Source organism: Bos indicus x Bos taurus, chromosome 12 (assembly GCF_003369695.1).
Source record: "Bos indicus x Bos taurus breed Angus x Brahman F1 hybrid chromosome 12, Bos_hybrid_MaternalHap_v2.0, whole genome shotgun sequence".
Lineage (NCBI taxonomy): Eukaryota > Metazoa > Chordata > Mammalia > Artiodactyla > Bovidae > Bos > Bos indicus x Bos taurus.
In genome coordinates, this window is record NC_040087.1 from 52,059,678 (window position 1) to 52,083,044 (window position 23,367).

At 43.0% G+C, this 23,367-nt stretch overlaps 1 protein-coding gene and 1 long non-coding RNA gene across 2 annotated transcripts in view; one reads left to right on the top strand and one right to left on the bottom strand.

Annotated features, from left to right (window-relative positions):
- MYCBP2 (MYC binding protein 2, E3 ubiquitin protein ligase) overlaps positions 1-18,638 on the bottom strand; it is a 270,681-nt gene extending 252,043 nt beyond the window's left edge. Inside the window, exon 1 of the mRNA XM_027557742.1 lies at positions 18,067-18,638. Within this exon, the coding sequence (XP_027413543.1) occupies positions 18,067-18,365 (299 nt within the window). The 5' untranslated portion in view covers positions 18,366-18,638. The remainder of the gene's footprint in view (positions 1-18,066) is intronic.
- A 121-nt stretch (positions 18,639-18,759) lies between these two features.
- The window catches only part of LOC113902446, a 147,870-nt gene continuing 143,262 nt past the window's right edge, over positions 18,760-23,367 (top strand). The window contains exon 1 of the long non-coding RNA XR_003513824.1: positions 18,760-18,898. This is a non-coding gene — a long non-coding RNA (uncharacterized LOC113902446). The remainder of the gene's footprint in view (positions 18,899-23,367) is intronic.

Here is a 23,367-nt window from a genome sequence, read left to right on the forward strand (position 1 = left end):
TCATATCAGGCTGCTGCTGCTGCTGCTAAGTCACTTCAGTCGTGTCCGACTCTGTGACCCCATAGATGGCAGCCCACCAGGATCCTCTGTCCATGGGATTTTGCAGGCAAGAGTACTGGAGTGGGTTGCCATTTCCTTCTCCATCATAGCAGGCTAGAATCTGCCAATTAGGATGGTGCAGACTGATAGAGGTGGTCTCTTTAGGGATAGTTGGCAGCCTAAGAATGAGGGAAGAAGAAGAAAAAAATACATATTTTAAAAGAAAAAAATACAAATTTTAATTTTAAAACTAAAGACTATTTCCTTGAGCTACAAGGTTTAACTTCCAGGATCACTCAGAGCCAGGCAGAGAGGGTAGTGGTTTAGTCGCTAAGTCATGTCCAACTCTTGCAACGCCATGGACTGTAGCCTGCCAGGCTCCTCTGTCCATGGGCTTCTCCAGGCAAGAATACTGGAGTGGGTGGCCATTTCCTTCTTCAAGGGAAGGGAGGAGACGGTGATGAAAGCAGAGCAGCAGGACGTGGCTGTGACCTTAAGAAGGCACTCTGGGCCCCTGGCCTGTATCACAAGGTTAAGTGATCCACACTGATGTATAATTAGGGATACCACTGAATGAAGCATCATACAGTAACTAAAAAAATTAAAATGATGACCTTACATCATTGAGACAGTAAGAGGCTCATGAGCTAGTTAAAGACAGCTTAGACCTAGAAAAAGGTTTTATAGCCCATATTCATGTCACTGCTTCCATCTATAGCACTATAAAGTGACCACCTCCATAGGTCATCTTTAGGTCACAACTGCAGACATACAAAGACTTTACTACCCTGGCATAGAGTTAAGCCTGTACACAGAAAAGAGAGAAAATGATTCCACGTCAGAGTGCTTTACGAGTCTCATAGCTCTACTGCAAAAGCGTTCTGAGACAGTCTATCAGGGCTTTTCTCATTCTGAGTAATTCCAGTTGTCCTGTGACTTCTTTGCACCCAGGAAGTAGGCAGGGCCTTGGGTGAATAGCCTCAGAGAAGGACAGCTGGCAGAGGGATGAGCTACAAGGTTTAACTTCCAGGATCACTCAGAGCCAGGCAGAGAGGGTAGAGGTTTAGTCGCTAAGTCATGTCCAACTCTTGCAACGCCACGGACTGTAGCCTGCCAGGCTCCTCTGTCCATGGGCTTCTCCAGGCAAGAATACTGGAGTGGGTGGCCATTTCCTTCTTCAAGGGAAGGGAGGAGACGGTGATGAAAGCAGAGCAGCAGGACGTGGCTGTGACCTTAAGAAGGCACTCTGGGCCCCTGGCCTGTATCACAGGGTAGAGGGAATGGGAGATGTGGGCGGCAAGGGCCTGAGCTTCCTACCCCACGGGGAGCCTGGCAGCAGGGCAGGGGACAGCAAGAGTCCGTGCACTGTTCTGTGCCCGATGAGGGGTGGCAGAGGCAGGTGGCAAAGGCTGCAGGCTCAGAGGCCCTCCCTCACAGCACAGTGTAGAAGAGGCTGCAGCCCCACGGACGAATGGCTTCCTCTGGCTGTTGGAAAGAGCATAACTGTGGCAAGACATGGCCCAAGTCTGCAGGCAAGGCAGACACGATCTAGATGGATAATGCTCCAAGACCAGAGATGCATCTGGAGGTTTCTGCAGAGCGTGAGCAGGATGATGATTGTGGGCTACAAGCTCCCCTCAGCCCCAATGTTTCTGGTTCCTGGTGGGGAGCCAGAAATGAGACAAAGACACCTTGGAATAACTGAGATGATCTGAATGGACTGAAAACAGGATTCCTCTAAGCAGAGCTGGGACTCCTGCAGTTCTAAGCTTAGTTATTTGGCAGGGTTGGAGGGGAGAGGAGCAAGTTACACTGTTTGCATGTCTACCTTTGTGGATTAAAATCTGTGATTAACATGCATATGTGTGAGCACTGTGGCTGTGGACCCTGTGTTTGATGGCTAGAACAGTTGTGTTGCTACTTTGCAGGTGGGAAAAAAAAAAAAAAAAAGGAATAGGATTAGTGTCCTTATAAAACAGGAACCAGAGAGGTCCCTACCCTCACAAGTGAGGACAAAGCCAGAAGGCACTGGCTACAAACCAGAAAGAAGGTTCAGGTCAGAAGGAGGACATGCTGCTGCCTTGATTTTGGACTTTTAGCCACCAGAACTGTAAGAAGTAATGTCTGTCGTTCATTTAAAAAAAAAAAAAACCCAAACTTAGTAAAAGACAAATTTACAGATTCAAGAAGCTGAGCATTCTCCAAAAAAGAGAAATTCAAAGAAAATAATCACTAGATACATCAAATCAAACTGCTGAAAACCAAAAACAAAGGAGAAATATTTGAAAGCAGATAAAGAAAAATGACATACTACATGAAAGGGAAAAAAATTTTGAACTACCAAAGGCTAGTAGTTCAGAAATCATAATGGTAAAAAGATGGTTGAACAACATCATGAAAATGGTAAAAGGAAACAAGCTTTTACTCAATTCTATGTTCACTGAAAATATCCTTTAGAAATCAAAGCAAAATAAAGACATTCTCAGATGAAGAAAAACAAAGAGAATTTATCCCCAGTAGACTACTCTACAAGGAATGCTAAAGGAAGTACCTGAAGCTGAGAGGAAATGCAGCTTCTTCTGGAATGAAGGAAGAATAACAGAAATAATAAATATATAGGCAAACATAAAATACCTTTTTTCTTTTAGTTCTTTAAAATATGTATGACTATTAACAACAAAATTCATAATATTGTATGGTGAGGTTTTCAAAGTATGCAGTCATAACACATATAACAACATGAACATGAAGGAGGGAGTGGGGTATAGCAGACGGGGTAAAAGAAAGCTTCTGTATGGCTGTAAGATGTCTCTATTTTAAGTGAAGCAGTACAACAGTAACTCTCAGTAGGCTGTGAAAGGTTAGGTATCTATATTGTAATCCCTAGGGCATTAAAAATTAATACCAAAAGATATAGCCCCAAAGTCCAATGGATACATTAAAATAGATACTAAAGAATAATCCAAAGACAGAAGGGACAAGAAAGGAATGAAAACCAGAGGGAAACAGAAGACAATAAAATGGTAGAGCTAAAGTCAACCATACCAATTATTAATTACATTAAATATTAATGGTTTAAACTCTCCAAATAAAAGGCAAAGATTGACAGATTAAAAAAAAAAAAAAAAAAGGCAAAATCCTACATGTACTACCCAAAGGAGAGAAACCCTAAATATAAAAATATAGACAGATCGAAAGTAAATGGACAGAGTTTCCCTTATGGATTAGAGGTAAAGAATCTGCCAGGCAAGGCAGAAGACATAGGTTCTATCCCTGATCTGGAAGATCCCACATGTGGTAGAGCAGTTAGGTCCATGTGCCATGGCTACTGAACCTGTGCTCTAGAGTCTGGGAGCCCCAACTACTCAGCCCATGTGCCACAACTAGTGAAGCCTCCATGCCTAGAGCCTGTGCTCTGCAACAGGAGAAGACACCACAATGAGAAGCCCACACATCACAACTACAGAGTAGCTGCTGCTGCTGCTAAGTTGCTTCAGTCGTGTCTGACTCTGTACAACCCCATAGACAGCAGCCCACCAGGCTCCCCTGTCCCTGGGATTCTCCAGGCAAGAACACTGGAGTGGGTTGCCATTTCCTTCTCCAATGCATGAAAGTGAAAAGTGAAAGTGAAGTCGCTCAGTCATGTCCGACTCTTCGCCACCCCATGGACTGCAGCCTACCAGGCTCCTCCGTCCATGGGATTTTCCAGGCAAGAGTGCTGGAGTAGGGTGCCATCGCCTTCAACAGAGTAGCTAGCCCCCATTTAACACAACTAGAAAAAAGCCTGCACAGTAACTAGAGAAAAACCTGTGCAGCAATGAAGACCCAGCAGAGCCAAAAAAACTAAATAAAACTATAAAAAATAAAAAATGGACAGAAAAAAAATTTACCATGAAAATAGTAAGCCTAATAAGTCTGAAAAGAAGACTCATGAGAGTCCCTTGGACTGCAAGAAGATCAAACCAGTCAGTCCTAAAGGAAATCAGTCCCAAATATTCGTTGTGAAACTCCAATACTCTGGCCACCTGATGCAAAGAACTGACTCACCAGAAAAGACCCTGATGCTGGGAAAGATTGAAGGCAGGAAGAGAAGGGGACAATAGAGGATGAGACGGTTGGATGGCATCACTGACTCAATGGATATGAGTTTGAGCAAGCTCCAGGAGTTGGTGATGGACTGGGAAGCCTGGCATGCTGCAGTCCATGGGGTTGCAAAGAGTCAGACATGACTGAGTGACTGAACTGACCTGAGTAAGTCTGAACAAGTTATTTTAATATCAGATAAAGTAAATTCAAGACAAGGAGCATTACCGAAACAGGAAATATTTCATGTTATCACAATGAAATAAAAGAATAACTCATCAAGAGGTTTTAACAATTATAAACATACATGTACATAATAGCAGGGGACTAAATCTATGAAGTTAAAACTGACAAAATTACAGGGACAGAGACAAGTATTTTTAATATTTTTAATGGCCCTTTTCAGCAACTGATAGAACTAGGCAAAAAATGAGTAAAGACATAAAAGAGCCAAACAACACTATCAACCAACATTTACTATATGACATTAATAGAAATCTACCTGCAAAAATGGCAGAACACTACTCTTTTCAAGTGCATATGGTCTTATCACAAAGGAAGACCATGTCCTGGGAGATAATGCATATCTCAATAAATTTTAAAAGACTGAAATTATATAAAAGGTCCACCGGAAAGTAGTAACAATCATATATATAAAAATATCAAACATCTGATCCCAAAGAAAGGCAATGCCAAAGAATGCTCAAACCACCGCACAATTGCACTCATCTCACACGCTAGTAAAGTAATGCTCAAAATTCTCCAAGCCAGGCTTCAGCAGTACGTGCACCGTGAACTTCCAGATGTTCAAGCTGGTTTTAGAAAAAGCAGAGGAACCAGAGATCAAATTGCCAACATCTGCTGGATCATCGAAAAAGCAAGAGAATTCCAGAAAAACATCTATTTCTGCTTTATCGGCTATGCCAAAGCCTTTGACTGTGTGGATCACAATAAACTGTGGAAAATTCTGAAAGAGATGGGAATACCAGACCACCAGACTTACCTCCTGAGAAATCTGTATGCAGGTCAGGAAGCAACAGTTAGAACTGGACATGGAACAACAGACTGGTTCCAAATAGGAAAAGGAGTACGTCAAGGCTGTATATTGTCACTCTGCTGATTTAACTTATATGCAGAGTACATCATGAGGAACGCTGGGCTGGAAAAAGCACAAGCTGGAATCAAGATTGCTGGGAGAAATATCAATCACCTCAGATATGCAGATGACACCACCCTTATGGCAGAAAGGGAAGGAACTAAAAAGCCTCTTGATGAAAGTGAAAGAGGAGAGTGAAAAAGTTGGCTTAAAGCTCAACATTCAGAAAACAAAGATCATGGCATCTGATCCCATCACTTCATGGCAGATAGATGGGGAAACAGTGTCAGACTTTATTTTTTTGGGCTCCAAAATCACTGCAGATGGTGATTGCAGCCATGAAATTAAAAGACACTTACTCCTTGGAAGGAAAGTTATGACCAACCTACACAGCATATTGAAAAGCAGAGACATTACTTTGCCAACAAAGGTCCATCTAGTCAAGGCTATGGTTTTTCCAGTGGTCATGTATGGATGTGAGAGTTGGACTGTGAAGAAAGCTGAGTGCCGAAGAACTGATGCTTTTGATCTGTGGTGTTGGAGAAGACTCTTGAGCGTCCCTTGGACTGCAAGGAGATCCAACCAGTCCATTCTAAAGGAGATCAGCCCTGGGTGTTCTTTGGAAGGACTGATGCTAAAGCTGAAACTCCAATTCTTTGGTCATCTCATGTGAAGAGTTGACTCATTTGAAAAGACTCTGATGCTGGGAGGGATTGGGGGCAGGAGGAGAAGGGGACGACAGAGGATGAAGTGGCTGGATGGCACCACCGACTCAATGGACATGAGTCAGTGAGGTGATGGACAGGGAGGCCTGGCGTGCTGCGATTCATGGGGTTGCAAAGAGTTGGACACGACTGAGCGACTGAATTTAACTGAGGGTTACATAAAATAATTCTAAGTAATGCATGAATCAGGCTTCCCAGGTGACACTAGTGGTAAAGAACCCAACTGCCAATGCTGGGTTCGATCCCTGGGTTGGGAAGATACCCTGGAGGAGGAAATGGCAACCCACTCCAGTATTCTTGCCTAGAGAATCCCCATGGACAGAGGAGCCTGGGGGGCTACAGCCCATAGTGTTGCACAGAATCGGATGCGAATGAAGCAACTTAGCGCACACACAATGCATGAATCAAAGATGAAATTACAAAGAAACTTAGAAAATATTTTAAACTAAATAACAAAGAATATACTAAATATCAAAATTTGTGGGATGAAGCTAAAGATGTGCTTAGATAAAAATTCATCACTTTAAATACTCATATTAGAAGAGAAAAATCTAAAATCAATGCCCTAAGATTCCATCTTAACAAACTAAAAAAAAAAGAAAAAGAGCAAAGTAAAAAAGTAGAAATTACAATAAGAGGAAAGTCAATGAAATAGAAAATAAACCAGTATTAGAGAAAATTAACAAAGTCAAAAGTTGATTCTTTGAACTTAGAAATGACAAACTTCTAGCTAATCAAGGGAAAAAGAGAAATGATAAACATGAGGAATGATAAAGGGATTATCACAACAGACCCCACAAACATTAGAGGATTATAAAAAGAATGCTATAAACAATTTTATGCCAAAAATTTCAAGGATTCAGATGAAAGGACAACTCTTTCAAGAAAAAGTTACCAAAATTTATGAGAAATAACAACAAAAAAAATCTGAATATCCCTGTGTCTATTTTAAAAAATGAATCTGTAAAAGCTTCCCCCAAAGAGAATTCCAAGACCAGATGGTACCCCTAGTGAATTGTATCAAATACTCAATCCCATGCAACCTTTTAAAAAATACAGAAGAGAAGTGATTACTAATCAATTCGTTTTACAAGGATAACTATAATACAAAAACCTGACAAAGGTATTACAAAAAAAAAAGATTATAAAACAATATCCTTCATGAATACAAACCCCAAAATTCTTAACAAAGAAACAAATCAAATTCAACAATAGATCACATACAAAGTTTTATCCCAGGAATGCAAGGTTGACTTAATATTCAAAAATGTATTAATTTACTTTTTCCTTTTATTACCTTTACTATATGATATCAATAAATACATAAAAATATTTGACAAAATTAATACACATTTACAATAAAAACTATAAGCAAAATAGGAATAGTAAAGTACTTCCTCACATTGGCAGAGGCTATCAAAACATCTACAGCTAATATTACACTTAACAGTGAAAGACCAAAAGACTGATGTGTCATTGTTTCTCCCTTAGATTAGGAACAAGGAAGAATACAACTATCATTTCTATTCAGCACTGAACAGAAGTAGAAAGGTTCTTGTCATTGGAATAAAGGTGCAGGGAGCACTCGGTTACCTAGAGATCAGAAAGAATGATGATATGATTATACAGAACATCCCACAGAATCTACAAATAAAATTTAATCCACAGCATCCCCTACAGTTCACCTATTATACTACTACCATTCACTTGCTTTAAATAAATTCTGGATAATGCTCCTGGAGAATTCTGCTTAGTTTCATTTCCTGGAGAAACTTTCCAGAGGAAGTAAAGTATTGTAGGACAAACTAGAGCCTCCACCACTGGTTTCAAGGCCAAAACTTATAGTCACAACCTCTTCTTTGTAAGTCATCCTGGATTCCCTTCGTCTTTGGGTAGAATCTCTGCTGGACCAGAAATTCTGACTGAGCCTGTGAGGTGGCCATCCGCCCTTTCTCATGTCCACATTCCACAAAAGTTGGAAAAGGAAGTAGCAAGAGACAGCCAGTAGAACACTTAAGAGTGTGACACAGCAGAGTGTGCCAAACTGCACGGTCCCACTGAAAAACCACAGCCCTACCTCCACCAGATAATCACGTACCTTTATCCTGTCAAAACGGTGACGCCTTATCTCAGAAAAGGAGCACCAGGTCCTACCAGCATCTGTGCCTTAGTGTAAGGACTCTTATAATGACTCTGCTGAAAATATTTCCCTTCTGACCAGTGTTCAGAGCTACAGAGACGGTAGAGGCATCCCAATTTCCACGTGTTCTTCCTACTGGGAACACTGGAGGATTCACGCTCATCCTCAGCTGTGCCACCCTGACCATCTTACTACTCTCTCGGTCAGCAGCTTCTGGATGGTTATGAGGCGTAATGGGACAAATGGATCTGTGGGATCCACGTGCTGAAAGCAGATCCTTCGCTTGGAAACAATGTTATGTGGCACCTTGTGCTGACGGACCACTCTACAGGCCGTCAAAACAGCAGCGCTAATTGAGTCCCTACAAGCTGGAAAGGGAAATACACTCAGAATATGCATCAAATTCAGTCAAAATGAATCACAGTCCTTTCCAAGGCACAAGGACTGGCTGCCTTCCTTGAAGGAAGGTTAGTCTCTGTTACTGTTGGGCTGGCCGTTCATCAGCTCAGCTGACAAACAGAAGTCCATTTGGGCCCTTGCACAGTCATCATCAGTAATTTGTCCACAACACTTTGTAGACCAAAAGGAATACTAATTATTATTAATGAAAACCAAATAATAAGAATCTATATTCTAACAACTTAGTAGCCATATGAAAAATAATACACATAAACTTAAAAAGAAAAATATTATATTTCATCCTTAAATAGCCACAATTACTCAGTAATTGCACAATGTACTGGCTGGGTCCTGCACAACTTGTCAAACTTGTGCAGATTAAACAGGCCACCCTCTTTTTCTGTTCGACACTGATTTTTATGTAGAAATTTATGTGTATCACATGCATGCATGCATATTCAGTCGTATCCAACCTTTGTGACCTCATGGACTATAGCCTGCCAGGATCCTCCATCCATGGGATTATCCTGGCAAGTATACAGGAGTGGGTTGCCATTTCCTCCTCCAAGGGATCTTCCTGACCCAGGGATTGAACCCAATTTCCTGTGGCTCCTGCACTGCAGGCAGATTCTTTACCACTGAGCCACCTGGGAAGCACCTTCTTTGTATCACAGCAAATAACAAAACTTCAACTTCAAAAAAGATAAGACATCATGGAAACGAGTGCAACATGATCTAATGTCAAAACCATGAACTACCTCAAGGGAGTAGTTTGTGACTGACATTTCTGTGTTTCCTGTAAACTTGTGAAATAGCCCACAGTATTCCTGTGTGTCTGATGGAGTTTGGGGGTGCCCCTGCACAGTCTGGGACTCACTCTGTGTGTGCATGTGCACATGTGCACCTTAGTGCCTCTCCTCCTCAGCAGGCCCAGCATCTCCCAAGAGGTTTTGCTCTCACTTAACTCTAGTTACTGGTTTGGTGATAAGCAGCAGGGCAGAGGAGAGGAGGCAAGTAGTAGGGGCAGCATAATCTCCAAGCAACTACCCTCTAGCTGGGAGAAGACGACCACTTCTGTAGGCTCAGAGGGTTCAGAGGAATTGGGGGTTTCAAGGTCTCAACTGGCGGTCCAGTGCATCAACTCAAGATGTCCCATCTTAAAAGCCGGGGTCCCATTTCTTCCTAACCAAAGCACAGACGTTGGCCTAGTAGACTTTCTGAGACGGCAACCCACCCTGGAGTTCTGCTACCTTTGCAATTAAATCTTGGGTCTAATCTTTAGCTTTTTCTTTCCTCCTACTGCAGATGAGTTTCTTTACATGATGCCAAAGAAAGTAATCACCTAACTTTCTAATTTTGCTCCTAGTTACCTTCAGTCTTTCATGGTCGTTCTCAGAGTCACTCACCAGTCATGTGACCCACCATCCTTATAATTAAGAACTTCCCTAAACATCTCACAAGCCTAAGATACTGTACCCACAAATACAGTCTCTTCTACAGGAATCCCACTTCACCTCACCACCAGTGAAAGTTTAAGCAGGTGCACAGCTACAGTACATGCCAAGGGTTACTAGTACCAAGCTTCATCTACAACCAGCCATGGGGTCTTCACTGCCAGCTAGACAGCAGGTAACTTTAGCTCCAAAATCCCATTTTAGAAACTACTTCCTCAGACCACTGCTGTCAAAGCTGTCTTGGGTAAGGATGCCAAAGAAAAAGACTCTGAAATGGAGATTTGCACACCCAAAGTATCTAAAAATGCCCTGCACGTCAACAACTGTGGGAGAGTTGAGGAAATGAGACTAAACAGAGGCAGGAGGTGAACTGAAACGCTGACACAGGAAAGCCTGAGCCAATCCATGGGGAGCTCTGGAGTTGGGATGGATCTTCAAAGTTGTCCTACCTGAAGGGCCAGACATTTACAGCCCCAAAGAGAACAGGCACTGGATGCAGGCTGGCCCCAAAGAAGAAAAGTGACTTTGAGGGAAGCAACTCTGTTGGCTCAGAGCAATCTGGGGACTCAGTTGTGGTAGATTTCAGCAGCCACTATTCTCAATGGTGGAGAAGGCAATGGCACTCCACTCCAGTACTCTTGCCTGGAAACTCCCATGGATGGAGAAGCCCGGTAGGCTGCCGTCCATGGGGTCACTAAGAGTCGGACACGACTCAGCGACTTGACTTTCACTTTTCACTTTCATGCACTGGAGAAGGAAATGGCAACCCACTCCAGTGTTCTTGCCTGGAGAATCCCAGGGGCGGGGAAGTCTGGTGGGCTGCCGTCTATGGGATTGCACAGAGTCGGACACGACTGAAGCGACTTAGCAGCACCAGCAGCAGCAGCATTCTCAATGGCTGGGGGAGCCTGTACCTGAACCAAGATACCTGGCTGATGAACTGCAGCACCCACCACACCACTGCTTGACTCCTATCACCAATTTGGCTACTGAGGGGAGAAAATCAATCATCTACCCTGCTTTCTTAGGAGGAACTAAGCTTACCACCAGTTAGTTGATAAGGGAAAATTCTTTGCAGAAGAGCATCAGCTACCAAATTCTACTTTAACAGAATTATAAAAACCATCATTGTGAAGCCCCTAATGAAACTGACTCAGTCAAGGATTATCACAGGATACTAAAACCATTAGGTGGAAGATATCCACAGTGTGTCAACGTTATTACCCACGATTAACTGCTTATTGCAAATGGAAGAAGCATACATACACAGAAAAAGAGATCTAGTGGGTACCCAAGTAATTCAAGTAGCCAGACTGAGCATTACTAAACAATGAGACATGAAAACCGCTGGATGGGACACAGTGTGCAGTACTCAGCATTATACACAAAATCTTATTGCCCCAAAAATGTCTAACTGAAACCTACTGAAGCTTTAGAGCCTAATTTCCATTTATAGGAAATACTGGGACAGATGACAGAGAGAGAAACAATATATGCGATCCTGCCCTTAAGGAGCGAGATTTGTAAGACATTTCAGAAAAGGTAAAATATTAGTGAAATACAGAAAATTAGTGAAATACAGAAAACTGGTCTGTAGTGGCCAGAAAATTTTTAGAGTGATGTACATATTCTATACTTGACTGTGATGGTTCTAAGGTTCTTCAAATGGACATGTACAAAAGGGTAAATTTTATTATATGTAAATTAAATCTCGATTAACCTGACCCCTTCTCCCAAAACCTGAGTATTTACTCTTGAAAAAAAAAGTGAGACTATTCTAACTCTTCTGTTGATGTTTTAAAAATAAGTATCTTAAAATGCAAAACTAGTTTTAAATTAACATTTTGTTTTCTTTTTAAGCCCAAAGGCAAGATTTTCTCATGAGCTAAGAAATGAGTTCATTTCATACTTCTACCTACTTATATGCCAATAGAGCAACTTTTGCCTTAACACGTGTTTGTACAGGATTCCACAGATACAACAGCTACACGAAGCAAATTACTACATATTCACAAATACACTGACTCAACCCTGTATCACTTCCAAGAACACTCCTACAATAATGTTTCTTCACAGCTCAAAACTATCAGTGTCTACTGAAAAAAAATGAACTCTTACCTGGTAGTTCAAGCTGCCTTACCCTCTGACCAAAGGCTCCATTTCCAGAATGAATTCCCATTCCTCTTCCTCATGAAAAATCATCTATATTGTAGCTCTAACAGAATTCTTAACATTACTTACACACAAACTGTGCTTTCTCACCTTCTTGCTCATGTTTCTGCACCAGCTCAGTAAACCATCCCTTTGTCATAACAGGGTATGCTTTCTTAGTCATTTAACTACTTTTATAACTACCTGCCTTTGTACCTTTCACTCCCATCCAGAAAATAAACTCGGGTGGAAACTGTCTTACAAATTTTTATAGGGCCAATGGTTAGCACCAAGATTAATATCAGAATCTGTGTTGGATTAACCTCTTATAACCAAAATCCCATGCATTTGAAGGATGGGCTCAAACAGCATTTCTAACAAGAAAAAGAGATAAAGTTGAAGGCAGTAAATGGGTTTAGCTTAGAGAAGAAAAGCAATTTCCCATTTTCAGTATAAACTCCCCTATTGTTTCCACTAACCCTGTTCTACCACTCCAGCCCTGATACCCTGCCCGTCTTTATCTCCCAGTCTATCAGTTCCCTCCTGGCATCACTTTTCTTTTTACCACATGGTCAATCTTTGTCACCAAAAACCTTCGCTTTCTTTTATTTTTTCATCTCCACGGACACTTCAACCTTGAATCAACTAGTTTTGTTTTGTTTTCAGTTCTGAGTGGGAAAGCTTACAACATCATACTGATTGGAATTTTAAATATGTGATTTAAATAATAACAGTAATAGTAACACCATGACCACCACCAATGGCAGCTAACATTTAATGATCATTTACCATGTTCAGGCACAAGGCTCGTTCAATAACCCTATAAGGTTATAAGTAAAGAAACAGACCTGGAAATGCTAATTAACTTGACCATTTTAAGAGACCAAAAAGCAGAACTGAAATTTGAACTAAGGCAGTCTGACTGCAGGGCAGATTAGTCACTGTGCTACAGTTCTTCCCAAATGCAATCAAAGTTGTGCTGCCATTCACTCAGAGCTGATCAAACATTCCTTTATTCATTTCCTTACAATCCTTTTCTTCAAGCAAATGTTCCAACTTTCACTGATTCATTCATAGAAAAATATATTTATTCAGTCGCTGAACAAATGAAATAGTAATGTTGGTCACTGAGACCAACACGGAAGAGGAAGACATGATCTTTGCCTTCTATTTAAGTCCCCAAACTCCATGTGTCCCTTCACTCTCAGTAGAAATCATTAAACTAATATTTATTAGCACTTAAGGTGCCAAGCACTTTACATGTACAGAATCATGTAACCTATGATACAGTCCTCATTATTATTATTCCCATTCTACATAGAAAAAAACAAAAGCAACAAAAAAACAAGTGTGACTACATCAAATTAAAAAGCTTCTGCGCAGCAAAGGAAACCAACAAGAATGGAAAGGTAACCTACCAAATGGGAGAAAATACTTGCAAACCATATACTGATAAAGGGTTACTACATAATCTTATATATACTATAAATAATTCATATACCTCAATATCAAAAAATTAAAAGGAACAAACAAAAACCCACAAACAATCCAGCTTTAAAAATGGAAAGAGGCTCTGAATGAACATTTTTCCAAAAAAAGATATATGAATAGCCAACAGGTACATAAAAGATGCTCAGCATCACCAATCACCAGGAAAATGCAAATCAAAGCTACAGTGAAGTCTCATTTCACGCTGTCAGAATGACTACCATCAAAAAGACAAGAAATAAAAAGTACTGGCAAGCATGTGGAGAAAAGGGAATCCTTGTGTACTGTTGGTAGGAATGCAAATTGACACAGCCACTATGGAAAACAATGTGGAGATTCCTCAACAAATTCAAAAGAAGAACTACCGTAAGATCCTACAATTTCACTTCTGAGAATGTACTCAAAGGAAAAGGAAACACTAACCTGAAAAAATATCTGCATCTCTACACTCACTGCAGAATTCTCTACAATAGGGAAGAAGCAATCTGAATGTCAACTGATGGATGAATAAAGAAGACATATATTTAAAATGGGATATTATTCAGCCACAAAAAAGAGGGAAATCTTGCAACACCAGGAATGGATCTTGAGGGTATTATGCTAAGCGAAATAAGTCAGACAGAGAAAGACAAATATACCAAACCAAAACACAAAAACAAAACACAAACTCTTACGTACGGAGGACCGTCTCATGATTGCCAGAGGCACGTGTAAGGAGATGGGCAAAATGGGCAAGCGAAGTTGAAAGGCACAAACAAAAATTTACAGTTATAAAATAAGTAGGTCATGGGGATTTAATGTACAGGGAGGTACTACAGTTAACAACACTGGAATGTGTATTTCAAAGTCGCTAAGGGAGTAAATCCTAACAGTTTTAACTGAAAGAAGAAAAAATTTCAACTATGTGTGGTGATAGATGTTAACTTGACTTTACGTGGTAGTCATTCCTCAAAATACGGAATGATTATGTTGTACACCTACAACTAACACAATGTTATGTGACAATTCTATCTCAAAAATATTTTTTAAGCAAAAAACAGAGGCTCAGAAGTTATGTAATATGCCCAAGGTCACACAGCTAAAAAGAAGCAAAGCCAGGATCTAAAACCAGTCTAGATCCAGAATCCAAGCATTCATTAGAATGCCATCGAAGTTACTGATGCCATTAGGCTCCTGTCCCTCAACTTCTCTATCTACACCTAAAACATAATCCTCAGTAACAAATGTATTCAACACTGACTGATAACGCACTTGCCTTGTTTTGTTCCTTGAATACAACCTTGTTTCTGCACCAGAGATTGTACTTTTCTAAAACATTATTCCTCTAGGTCTACCTTCCAATCATTATGACTCAACTTAAATGTCAACTAACCCTGACCCGTCCTGATCACCCTACCTAATATATCACCTTCAACTACAAATTGTCCGTCACATGAAATCGGTTTTATTTCCTCCACGGCTATTTATCACAACCTAAAATGATCAGTTGCTTACTTCTCCCCGCTAGAATAAAAATTCCAAAGAGGATAGAGACCTTGTCTATCTTGCTCACTGCTACATCTTCAGTGCTTCAAACAATGCCTGGCACAAAGCAGGTACTGGATATTTACAGAACAGATGCCAAAACTTCTGCTACACATTAGGATGACCAAAATAAAAAAGGTACAGTTCTTAATAAACTCCTGGTCTTTAGATTTATAAATATGTACCTCCTCCAATTCTATATTAAAGGATGACCAGCTCCTAACATTTTTAGTGGCTAACCTCTTCACCTGTCGTGTTAAATCTGTCCCCAAGATCTCCCTTAGACCTCCCCCCAAGGATTATCCCCTCTCTCACTTCTTTAATTTCTCCTTCTCCACTTACTGAGCATTTCCCACCTACCCTCCCACACTCAAATAACCTTCCCTCAGCCCTGCTGCTGCTGCTGCTGCTAAGTCACTTCAGTCATGTCGGACTCTGTGTGACCCCATAGACGGAAGCCCACCAGGCTCCCCCGTCCCTGGGATTCTCCAGGCAAGAACACTGGAGTGGGTTGCCATTTCCTTCTCCAATGCATGAAAGTGAAAGTGAAGTCTACATCTGGCTATTACCCCAAAGTATCCCATAGACTCCTTAACCACACCTCTCTTACAAACACACCTTGACCACTTCCTCAAAAGTCACCAGTGGCCTGGATAGTATCCTCACTTTCTTCAACATTTAACCCTGCTGAGGACTTTCAGTCCAACCAGAGGTGCTGCTCTGCCACAGTTCTCTTAATTTTTTAAAAGCTTTTTTGACCTTACTTCACTGTCTCCCTTCTCTCACACCTTTAAACTTGATTTTCACTAGAACTTCATCCTCTATTCTTGCTCATTCTTTGTCTCTGAAACATTTCACCTTTTCCTCTGTCTCAACTAGTGCCCCGTACCAATAATTATATCATTCATTCAGAACCTAAATTCCAGCTCCACTTTCCCCATTAATATTTAGTATGAAATGTGACTGAATTCTTAAGCAAATCCTCAATAAAGAATAGTTGCTGGCCATGACTTGGAAAAAATAATGTGAACTAAAATAATGTTCTGAACAAGCACTGGAAGGCAATTTCATAAACTTAAGGCTTGTTTCGTGAGTACTTCTTGAAATACAGTACGTGAACTAATTCTTCACTGATTTTAATTGACAGCTTGTACAAAAATAAACCAAAGACTAAAAATCATTCATACACTTTATATACGTGGTTAATCTATATTAATTTTGCCTAAAACTGTTTATACAGTTCTAAATACACAGAAACAGTATTACTGCACAAATACAGTAGTAGAAAGCTAAAACAGGGAACATGCTAGTCACAAATTATTGCGTAAGTCTGGAAACAACATATGAAATAAATTCAAATTCTTTAAAAGGGGTTTGTAAAGATACACCTACAGTGGCATAATTAAAAGACTCACAGCTCAAAATTACACCTAATTATTAGAGCAAACTGTCCATTGAGGTTTTGTGCTATTTTCAAAAACATTAGCAAGAAACAGACTTGTGACATTGTGGTCTTCAATTTAGATAGCAAAGGGTAGTTAGTTATACACATTTATATCAGTATGATAAAACTACTCAAGTCCCAATCCTGTAAACAATAATACAGACCAGAAGAAATGTTTACCCAGAAAAAGTGAAGCTCTATCTTTACAACTCTCTGAGGTGGGCAGGAGCCACAATACACACTGGTCAACCACAAATACCTGACTCACAGCCTAGCCCCTCTCATATGAGAGAAAATGGCATCTGGTTATTACCGAACAAACTGCACATTCAAAAACTACAGTGAACTCTGTAACTTGTTCGACAAAAACCCTCCTATGCTTTCCCTAGGTACTGCAAGAAGGTGTGAGGGGGAAAAAAAGATGAAGCCAGCTCGCAATTACCACTGCCAAAGCCAAGCTGGTGAAACAAGTCAGTCACCATGCTTCAAGGTATGTGGCATGTAAAGGCATGGACAGGAAAATAGGAGAGCCTTAAGCAAAAAGACACCTACATTTTAAGAAAAAGAAAATGAAAGTGATTTCACATCTCCTCCACCAAGGGAGCTAGCTGTAGGTGCACCCAGTCTTGAAAGAAATCCTAGGAGCTACTCAAATGTTCTAGTTGGTGGCAGCTGATCACTACACCAGCTGTCACCTTTTGAAGTTTTTCAGGTTTCCCCTTTTCCCCCTACAAAACCCCCTCTAGTCTAAGGCCGGAAAGTCACTGAGGAAATAGAACAGAAGATGAAGGGAAATGGCCGATGGGACAGCAGACCACGAGAGCTGCTGTAACCACGTCTCCAGAGGATCCAGAGATCTAGTTATCAAAGTACAGCTCTAGAAATCTGCATCAGACACCTTTCACATCCAGGGAAAACCTCCATCTGTATCCCTTTCGCATGTATCTCGTAAACTGAAATCCCCTGTCTTATCCTAAACTCATCCTATATATATGACATTATCCTTAACCGATACCATTGCTTCCCTTGGTGAAAGGCAGATTTTTTTTTTTAAGGGAGGCGGAAAGGTGAGGATGGAATGTCCTGAGGGAATGGGGGGAGGGGCGGGGGGTGAGAAATACGTGCAAATACCATTGCGGCAAAGACACTGGACATGCCAGTTCCCTCATCGCTCCTGCAAATTCTCTTCGTGCATGACCCTCCGCTCAGCCCTCCTCCTGTTTCAACAATACACAGACACGTGTCCTAACCGACCCGCACCATCACCTTTTCTAGCACTGCACGCTCCCCGCTTCCACCCTCCCTCGCCCCCCAACAAAGACAGTCACACACACTTAAAAGAGCAGAAACTGCTGCCACCGCACCCTCCTTTCTCAGTAAGTGCTTCTACCATCTAGCATCCAGTACTGGCTGAAAGACAGCTCGATAAACACGTATGTAGACAGACACACACACTGACACTGACACACACACACGGGCGCACATGCAGCATGTGGCGCAAGGAAGGGCACCCGGAGACGCACCTGGAGGCCGGGTGTCCAGCGCTGCTGCCCCCCTGGTCCCTGTCACTGAGCGCAGCTGTGTAAATCCTCCGGTAGCGGTCGGCCAGGGCCCGGCCTGACAGGAGCAGCTGGTAGTGACCCCGGGAGTCCGGGGCCGGCAACCCCAGCCCCAGCCCCGCGGCCGCCAAGGAGCCCTCGGGAAGCGGCATGAACAGCGCCCCCGGCGCCGGGGAGGAAGAGATGGTAGCGGCCGGGAAGAATCCGTCTCCGCCGGGCCCCGAGGAGGCGGCGGCGGGAGAGGCGGTAGCTGCGCACATCATCCTCCTCGCCGCCGCCTCGTCCCCGCGGGCCGGGCAGGCAGACACGCGCGCGCACACACAGCCCTTTTCCAACGACGACGGCTCCGGCGGCGGCCTCTCGCTCCCGCAGCAGCTGAGACTACAAAGACAGCGACCTCCTCCTTCTCCTCCTTCTTCTCCTCCTCCCCCCCGCGCCGCCCTCGCCACTACTGGGGCCGCTCATCTAACCCCGCCACCCCGGGAGTGTGAGGAGGAGGCGGTGCCGCCGCTGCACCCGCCGCCGCCTCCGCTGCCACCGCCGGAGCCACCCGCAATGGGAAGCGGCCGGCCGTACTGGGCATGCGCCACTCCTCGCGCACGCTCAGTCCCTCCGGCCCCCCGTTCCCGCCCCACTCCCTCTCCGCCGCCACTGCCTCCGCCTCCGGGCATTGGGTGTGGGGCCGGAGAGGCTTGCGGGATCGGGGAAAAATCCACTTCTCCGGGTTTTACTAGCAGCTTGAGGAAGAATCAGGAAAGTGCTGGGGAGGCTGTCAGCTCCAGCCTGTCGGCTTCAGGTACCTGGGTTCCATCCAGGTGGGAGAACTGGGATCTGAAAGACAGACCCGGTGCCCGCCGCCGGAGAATGATCGTTCTGTATTCCTTTTCCCTTTCCCCAAAGTGTACGCTGCCAGCGGGAAGATTTACTGTGAATGGTGCTGATTGAAGTCAGAATTCAAGGCAAAGGAGGCCAGCCGAATTAGAAGTATCTTTGGTGGTCTTAGTTTGGGTTTTTTGTCACTAGGATTTAAGTCTGTTAAAAATAGCTTTTACTTACCAAAGACAGGTAGTAATTTGGTGCACCCTCTTTTTTTTTTTTTTTTTTCTGTGAAATTATAACTCCCAGGTAGGAGAGTATTCACAAGCCAAAGTCTTTCCCAAGTTCTTGTTCTTAACATTTATATCCGAGCTAAGTCTTAATGCAGTAGTGCTTCTCTCAAATATTCTTTCTTTAACTCCACATTCACCCTAAGAGGGGGGCACTCATCTCTTGACAGTGGAAACTTCATAGCTTATCTTTCTCAGCCCAGACTTACTAAAGATAATTCTTGAATATGACCTGAAACTACAACTGTGACAGACTGTGTAACATAAGCAAATGTCAAATCTACCAAAGATCTTATCAGTGTTATCTATAAGTGTAATATTTGCTGAGTCCCCTCTTCCCAGTTATTCTACTGCTGCTGCTGCTGCTGCTAAGTCGCTTCAGTCGTGTCCGACTCTGTGCGACCCCAGAGACGGCAACCCACCAGGCTCCCCCGTCCCTGGGATTCTCCAGGCAAGAACACTGGAGTGCGTTGCCATTTCCTTCTCCAATGCATGAAACTGAAAAGTGAAAGTGAAGTCGCTCAGTCGTGTCTGACTCTTAGCGACCCCATGGACTGCAGCCTACCAGGCTCCTCTGTCCATGGGATTTTCCAGGCAAGAGTACTGGAGTGGGGTGCCATCGCCTTCTCAGAGTTATTCTACTAACTTCTTCCAAGTAAATGCTCTAGAAATATATGTGCCAAAGCACCCTGATTCCTATTAAATTTTATCCTTTTGGTTTTTTAATATATATTTATTTTAATTGGATGCTAATTATTTTACATTATTGGTTTTGCCATACATTAACATGAATCCGCCACGGATGTACATGTGTTCCCCATCCTGAACCCCTCTCTCACCTCCCTCCCCATACCATCCCTCTGGGTCATCCCAGTGCACCAGCCCCGAGCATCCTGTATCATGCATCGAAGAGTTTGCTTAACTGCATAGTCTCAACGAAATCATTTTTAAGTCTTATATCCCAGTGCTTTTGGTTTCCCCAGTGGCTCAACGGGAGACACAGGAGACGCAGGGTCAATCTCTGGGACCCGAAGACCCCCTGGAGAAGGAAATGGCAACCCACTCCATGGAAATCCCATGGACAGAGCAGCCTGGTGGGCTACAGTCCAAAGGGTCACAAGGAGTCGAATATGACTGAGCACATAAGTATACATATCTTTTATGTACTTACTGCCTCTTAAGCCTCTTTGAATGTTCTTCTTTAGCAGGAAAAAAAAAAAAAAAATCAAGCCCTGTTTACTGTTTGGAGAAGTACAAGCAAGCAGTGGAGAAATTAAAATAATTCTGGTTTTTATGGGGAGACAGTGCTAAAGGATTCCTTTTTATCTGGGGCTTTGAATAATAAATGGATATCATTTTGATTTTAAAAAAATAAGTAGAAGTGGGATAATAAAGCCATAGGACAAAGGACAGGCATGAGAAATCATAGTATTTTTGTCATGTGAGTAGCTCTGTTGTACAGATCTTGTATTTATCTTGCTGCCTTAGCTATCTTATAAGCTCCTTCAGAGTTTTTTGTTTATCTTGATGTCTTCCTTAGCACCTGGTCTAGAACCTTGCGAATGGTAGATATCCAGCAGTTATTTGTTAGGTGAAATTCCCTGTGCTGATGCTCCACCATGGTTACCCACCTGTGTTGAACAGAAACGGCCTGTCCTGCTCCTTGCTCCCCCCTCCCATCCTCTCTTCCCATCCCCCCACCCCACTACCAACCCTGGGATGAGAGCCAAGACACAACAGAGGCAGCTAAATGCTGGTGGAGTTAAAGGTCGAACTCCTAGCGGCTCTAAGGGCTAATGTTGCAAGAGCCAGAGAGATAGCCAAAAGGCTCTGGCACGGGAAAGTTTGGGTTCTGACTCTGCTATTTGTATGTCATCGGGCAAGTTTCATCCTCTGAAGGGGCCTCCCTAGTAGCTCAGCTGCTAAAAAATCTGCTTGCAACGCAAGAGACCCTGGTTCGATTCCTGGTTCGATTCCTGGGTTGGGAAGATTCCCTGGAGACAGGATAAGCTACCCATTCCAGGTATTCTTGGGCTTCCCTTGTGGCTCAGCTGGTAAAGAATCCCCCTGCAGTGTGGGAGACCTGGGTTCGATCCCTGGGTTGGGAAGATCCTCTGGAGAAGGGAATGGCAACCCACTCCAGTATTCTGGCCTGGAGAATTCCACAGTCCATGGGGTCACAAAGAGTTGGACAGGACTGAGTGACTTTCACTTGCATCCTTTGAAACAAGGTCAAAATAATACTGCAGGAGATTGTGGGAGGACTTCACCTTGTCAGGTGGCTTTTCACAAATGGTTACACACAAAGCAGAACACACTAGACTTTTCCATAAGGACTGGAATGATGCTTGTGTCTGTTTCCCCAGTTCGTCCCCACCTCCTAGCACAGACGCTAGCCCTAAGCAGCAGGGAAATAGACATTGGTTCAATGAATGAATATGTGAATGAACAAATGTTGCTGGCAGAGAGAACTATTTGCAGCTCAGGCTCAGGTGGCCTGTGCACTCACTGTCCATTTAGAGCTAGTGGAGACTGACCTGGAGCATCTGTCTCCGAGTTCCCCCTTACCCGTTCCTTAATTTCCCTTGGGTCCTTACAGAACCCTTCGGTCCCAGACAGGCCCCTTCCCGAGCCTTCTGGGTACACACAAAACCCGGTAGCTGGATAATTTTTAAAGAATCCCGTTGTCACTGAGCGGCGCCACTAGGCGTGCGCAGAGTCGCACACATGCTCACTTAGGTATCCGAGGGTGGCGTTTCTGTTGCGGTTGGCAGCTTTTCCTCCCACGGCAGCGGTAGCGGCCGCTCTACCCTAAATTGATAGCCAGTGCAGCGTTTTTTCTCCTCTTCTTCCTGATTCCGCATTGTGCGCTCCCGGGTCACTGCAACTTGCTACTCCCTGCCCTGGCAGCTAGGCAGCTTGGAAGGCTCCCTTGGGGTTGGCGGGGAATAGGGCGCCAGCCGGGAGGGAAAGGGCATTTGGACTCACCCTTGACTCCACTGTCCAGGGGACCTGAAAGGGAGGGTGTCCCCAACCCCACCCAAGGCAAGTCTCGAGGGTCACCTGAAGCACCAATGCAAACGAGAGAAGTGGATTTCTCAAAATGTACAAAAGCAAGTGTCCCCTCACGCCAGTTACTGTTCGCACTACTATCGAAAGCCCTGTGTTGGGAAGGCGGAGGCGGGGTGGGGGGAGCTCTCACTATTCAAGAAAATGTGCAGAATGAAAAAAACATATAGAGGGCTTTGCTATTGTTTTTCCAGACCCATTGAGCCGGGCTCTAGTACTTTCCGTGCTGCCATCTTAGCTTTATCTTCTGGCCGGGCTGGGCGTGTGTGTGCAATCGTGTTAGGAGGAAGGGTAGAGGCGTGGAGGGGGCATTGGGCGGGTTGGGTGTCAGAACTGGCCAGACAGGAGTTCAGGGCACAGTCACCCTCAAAGAACATTGCACTAAGGCAAATCCTGACTTTTCCCATTTTATTAGTGAAACACATGCATAGTATTTTTTTATAGTCTTTGTGGTAGATATCATGCTCATTTCTCGAAAACATCTCTCCTCTCTATGATCGTAGAAGACCATGGCTTCATCTTTTATCCCTATGACAGAGTTTGTCGCTCTTTTCCACCTGACATTACAAACCTGGGACTACAATTTTCTGAACTCTTACCGGATTTACATCTTTTGTACTCTATCTTTAAGTAGATCTTTTAAAGGAAGCTATAAATGCCGATGTAGTAAATAACAAGCATAAACCATAAAGTGTATGTAAGAGGACACTGATTGATATTGTTAGTTTTATTTAAAAGGTTAATATTGTATTAATGCTACACAAGATTTCAAACACAGGAAGCATGTATATAATCAGAAACATCAAGACTGCTGGAAATGTGGTCAATGTCAAGAATCTGAGTTTGTTTCCTGGATTTGTACGATAATGCATGTAAAAACCAAGATTGGTGGCTCAGAGCATCTTAAAACAAGCTTAGTAGCTGAGAACAATTTGGAAGGCAAAAATACTCCAGAAATTCTTCACTCTTCAGTAGCCACTTTCTAAAGACCACAGAATTCTGCATTCTGGACAAATATGACCATATTGCACTTTAAAATGAAATATATTTCATATAATTTAATACTGTAAACTAAATATAAGTCAGCATG